The following is a 5,430-nucleotide window of genomic DNA, read 5'->3' as shown; positions in this document are numbered from 1 at the left end:
CTGCATGCAGCTCCTTCTTGTTGGCTCCTCCCCAGTGCTGCCGAAATGCCCTCCGGGTCTTACCCAAGCTTTGGTCCCTTACATCTGGAGGCAGGGCACTCTGCTCTCCCCACACTGCGCCGCTCTCCCGCATGGCGAGCAGCCCCCCAAATGGGCTACCGTTCACCAGCTCTTCACCTTGCACCCAGGCAGAGAAGTGCCCTTTGGGGACCCTCTGCTCCCAGACCTCTCACAGCCCACTTTGCCATCGCTCCTCTTCTACCTCGCGAGCACTGATCAAACCAAGCGTGCTCTGGCACTGTACAGGTTTCTGATCAATAAATTACTCTGTTTTACATGGTTCAAATTTAAGCTTTTATTTGTTTTTTAAATTAAAAAAATAAATTTCGTTATTAAATAGTGGAATGGGTCTAAACTAATGTTTACATATTAATTGACTTGCTTTAGGATACCACCAGAGAAATAATTAAAGTATACCACCCAGACAAAACTTTCTGTTAGAAAGCTCAACAGTGGCGTAATTCAGTTAAACAGAAAAAAAACCCTAAAGTCTTAATGTTTACAATGGACATTAGAAGTAAACCTCTGGTTTTAGTGTCATCCAAATCTAGTTTCCGTCACAAAGGCAGTCATTGTATTCAGAATACTATACCACAGTGCTAATGTCATCGGCTTCATCTGGTTTCTTTTGCCTGCTTGGCAGGGATTTCAAGTACTCAAGGTGCCTCCTTGCATCCTCCTGATTTTGCCGGACGTAATAAACCACATATGAGATCACCATGGTGAACCAGCCAAACATGGTGACCAGCATGGCGTAATCGGTAGTCTTTTTAGGAAGGTTGCAGAGGTCAGCATCATTGGCAGCGTTGAGGAATGGTCTCCCCGCGTGTTCATCCAGCACAGAAGTCTTGCAGATGACGTTGTTGGCGGTCTCATGGTTGGAGGCCATGCTCCTCAACACCTGCTGCAGCGTGCAGTCACAGTGCCATGGGTTGTTTGCAATTCTGGCTCTGGCCTTTAAGTTGTTGAAAGCGTTTTTGTGCACGCTTTGAATCCGGTTGTCGGACAAATCCAGAGTCTGCAAGGTTTCTGCCACCCCTTTAAAGGCATGTTCATCTATAAACTCAATCCCGTTTTTTGATAAATTGAGGACTCTCAGTTGGTGCAAGTCCTTAAAAATTTCATTGGGGATAGATGTTATCTGATTGGAGTCCAAATAAAGCAAGACTGTTTCTGGAGGAAGATCTCTGGGTATTTCCTTGAGGTTTGCATTGCTACAGCTGACATTCAGACCTCCGGAGTGAGAACAAAGGCAGCCTTTCGGGCACATACTGGCAGAATGAAAGCACAGTATCATGAGGACAAAACTTTGTAAGAGCAGACACATGGAGAGGGAACGAGTTAACCACAGGTCTACCAAATGCATGCTGGGGTGTCAGCATAATCACACGACCATTTCTCATTCAGCCAACAGTGGTGGGAAAAGGATCGGCAAAGCTGAAACGTGGCTTCATTTTCTTCGGTGGGATTAGTCAAAACTGACTAACACGTGGGCTTCCTCATGGTCAATACTCTTCTTAGAAGCACACCTACAAAGAGGAAGGAAAACACGTTCCTTATACCATAGACTCCAATCCCAACTTTGTTTTCATTAAAAAAAATAGAAATAAAATTAAGTCAACATGAAGTGCAACACTAAATAAATAATTTATTATCCTATCAGTGCACCAGAGGATTTATTTAGGTAACTCCTATTAGCATTATAATCTGAGTTTAGTACAGAAATCTCCAGTACATTTTTAACAGGATTGACTACATTTATTAGAAATTGCACAGGTTTGGTCTTCAATACTTATTAGAGGCGGCACTGTTTTGTTTTTATCACAGACTTTTCTAAAACACCTATAAAACTCAATTACATTTTCCATTGCTAAAGTAGAAGATGCATTAATAGGAGCTGAGAGCTGGATCTCCAGCAACAGTGACAGGTAGAGCGAGGAATTTGTGGTGGTTAATGTGAAAATTATCTCAAAATAATTTATGCTGTTTTAAGTCCAAATCAAAGTACTTCAGCAAGGAAATATTTTTACTATATCAAGAAACAAAAATTAAGTAAACCAAATGCTGCTGCGAGACACCACAAACATCCACCATCTCCTCGTTTGTCTCCCCCTCCTCTCTTCTGCTTTTGACCTCTGGATTTCCTGCACCTCCCAGTATTTTGTGTGATACTGCTGTGAGACCCACACAAATAATTTCTACTTTCAGTTTTCTTGACAATTTTCTTTTAATTTAACATAAAGAAAGAAATGTAACAATTGCCAAAAACTCATACACCCCCAAACCAAATAAAACTCACACAAACCTATGTACGAGCCAAACAGAAAGAGTCTTATTCATGGCATGTAATTTGCTAATAGAACGTATGAAATATATTGTTTCTGCTTCTCCCCTCTCAAGTTGGCTTAATAACAGTAAACATCCAGAAGCTTTTCCATTTTCTCCTTTAATTGGAGCACAAATAGAGAAGTCTGAAATGCTGACCTATAAGTTTTCAAAGACAACCTCATTTATTTTTTCCCCTGTTATGGTAAACTATGAATTTTCTAACCAGAACAGGTCCATTTGTTTTCATGTACATGCCCCCTGCCTTTGTAGCAAGTTGGGTATTTGCAGCCTTCAGGTTGTATTTCCATATAAATGAATTTTTTTTTTTTTCTGAACCCACAGTGTAGTCTACTGAGCAACAAAATCCCTGCAGGAAGGATATCTGTGATTTTACAGGGAAAAGAAGAAATTGCATTGCAATCATTTTTGCCTGCAGAACTCACATACTAACTGCAGTTTCTGGCACATCACAGTAATATGCATCAGATGAGTCATGCAGTATTTCAAACCCATAGCTCAAGTTTTATTTAACCCTTTTGCTGAGGCTTAGTATGTCAGCAACCCCACAGAATAAAACTAAAACATCTTAATAACATGCACGTTATGTACGATTACTCCGTTGCTATGGCTCAGGAATGGCAAAAGCTCAGCACTCTTACTGCAACTACTGCAAAGAGTAGTAGTGTATCACCACTACTCTTCAACTTATCTATTGATTAGGAGAGAGATGGCCCAGGAATCTGAACAGAAAATTTACACTTGGACTCCATAATGTGGCAATCTTCTACTCTAAAAAGAAAAGAAATCGTTAGCAACAAGAAATTGTGAAGTTAACCCTGGAAATGTGAACCATTAAGAAGGAAAGTAAGCAGAGCATGAAAAGCTCCCTATGAGGACCTGGAGGTGAGGCAGCACCTCCACAACCAACACAGAGTCCTGCAGGACCTCTGTGGAAGAAACAGGGTGTACGTGAAAGAAGCCGGTTGCACTGGGTCTGTCCTTGCCATTTCTCCCGGCAGCTCTTTGGTCGCTGCAGTTCTTGGTCTCCCCATCAGATAGAAACCTGCTACAGAAAGAGACAAGTTACAGAAGCTGTTTTTTCCCAGCCTGCCCAAAAGTGCTAAGTACTTGCTAAAATGTGCAGCCCATTCGGAGGCCAAGCTGGAGCTGGCAGCTGCTCCTCCCTCCCACAGCCCCTGGGTGCTGCCGCAAGAAGGCCCGTCCCCTGGTAAAACAGCCACGTATCTTCTTCTCCCTTTACATTTTACATGTCTCACTACCGTGCTGCACCAAAGGAGTAGATGAGTGGTCCAGCTCATCATCATAGAATAAACGTCTCGTCACTGACTACTTGTATACAATGGCTTTCCACCAATGACACTGGAGTCCTACCACTGGAACGGACTGGGGTGAAAGAGCAGAGAGCTGAAGTAGATGCTTAATTTTGTAGAAGCATAAAAATCACACTGTTCTCACCAGAGTGTGATGATTAAATACCATACTCACTTCATCACAGACTAAAAAAGCCCTGCCAACCTGGAATTATGCCATGGATCCTGCAGAGTCCTCCACAGTGCAGCTATGTCATGAAAGATCATGTGTCACAAAGGCCCAACGCACCAAAGACAACGTGGAACCTCTTCATCCCACTGAAGACAAATGAAGCTCCTTCTCTTTAATGTATTAATGTGTTTCAAGTGGAAGAAGTAGGATCATTACAGATTAAGCAGGGAAGTGTTTAATGAAGCAATGCCTCTTCAAAAGAGATAACTAAGTAAATGGATGAAGAGGAAGAAAAACTCCTGATGTTTTAAGTTGTTAGAAAGAGCAAACACAAGTTTAAACCTAAAACTAATAGCCCAGTCAACAAAACTTAGATGAGCAAGAACAAGGCTCAGCAAATTCTCAGTGAATTAATCCCAATGGGACTGAGCATCAGTCAGGGGAAACAGGTTTGTTCATGCCATAATCAGAATATCAGATCCAAAGGATATCTGAGGTTTGGGTTTCACCAACTTACAGCAAGGACTTTCTTGACTCACAGGAATATTAGTGACTGCAACAAGGGAAAAAAAAAAGAGAACTAGGATCTGCACATTCATAATGCCAAAAGGAAGATTTTCGGCTTCTTGAGCATCTATCTAATTTTCTCTACTTGGAACAGAATAGATAAAGAAGAAGATAAGAAAGCTGGAATAAAGACAAGAGATATACACCAGTCAGAAACATTAAAGACTACAGAGAAAGGGATGGAAGACACAGAATTAAAACAAATACATGAATTAATTAGAAATCTGCAAATAAAAAAAAAAGGCAAAACATTAAAAAGTAAATGAAGGCACAGGGAAATGACAGCAGTACTAAAAGCACAAGTAACAGCATGGCATAAAAAGACATTTTGTGTACATTTCTAAGATACAAGTACAAACATAGAAAACCTGACGTACAAGTCAAATATTGCAGGGCAATAAAACTACAGACAGAAGATCACACAAAATATTTCTTTATAGTCTTGCAATTTAAACTGGTTTTCAAGCTTTCCTCTTCTCATGGTCCCCCAAGACTGTTCACTCAGTACAAATATCCAACAGTGCAAGAAAACTTACAAATCTTGAAATCCTCATGGAAAGTACACTTGCTTTTAGTTCACAGAAAGATTTCTACTGCGCTTCAGGTGTCTAGTACTTGCAGATGTTCACCTTTCCAGCAAGCAAGGTGTAGAGACTGTATCTTAACACCAGAATGCAATATTAATAAATTAGGTATTTGATAAATAACTCCTCCCCACAAGAAATGAGTGATGTAAGGAAGCATCAGTGCCCCCAACTACCCATCTGGAAAAAATGGCCTGCAGCCTTAGCCAAGTCACATGGAAAGTCCATGACAAGACTACTTTCAGTATTAACTTATGCTATTGTGTTCTCAGAGCAAGATCCAGGAGTACAGAAAATTGTATAGCCGTCACTCAGAACAGCATAAAAGTGACACTGTGAAACAGACTGAGAGTTTCGGTTGTTTAGGACAATGCTAAGACAACAAAAG

The 5,430-nt window shown here is 40.9% G+C and overlaps 1 protein-coding gene across 1 annotated transcript; it reads right to left on the bottom strand.

Annotated features, from left to right (window-relative positions):
* Positions 1 to 330: 330 nt before the first annotated feature.
* Positions 331 to 1,585, bottom strand: LRRC3B (leucine rich repeat containing 3B). The gene has a single exon (XM_010283038.1). It carries the CDS (start codon positions 1,424 to 1,426, stop codon positions 647 to 649), a length of 780 nt encoding a protein of 259 aa, XP_010281340.1. The 5' UTR covers positions 1,427 to 1,585; the 3' UTR covers positions 331 to 646.
* Positions 1,586 to 5,430: the final 3,845 nt, after the last annotated feature.

Source organism: Phaethon lepturus, unplaced genomic scaffold (assembly GCF_000687285.1).
Source record: "Phaethon lepturus isolate BGI_N335 unplaced genomic scaffold, ASM68728v1 scaffold44002, whole genome shotgun sequence".
Taxonomy (NCBI): domain Eukaryota; kingdom Metazoa; phylum Chordata; class Aves; order Phaethontiformes; family Phaethontidae; genus Phaethon; species Phaethon lepturus.
Note: the sequence above shows the minus strand (reverse complement) of the source record. Positions and strands in the feature narration are given on the sequence as shown.

Excerpts from the sequence above, each read along its gene's own strand:
- LRRC3B (XM_010283038.1), bottom strand. The coding sequence starts at position 1,426 with ATGCATTTGGTAGACCTGTGGTTAACTCGTTCCCTCTCCATGTGTCTG.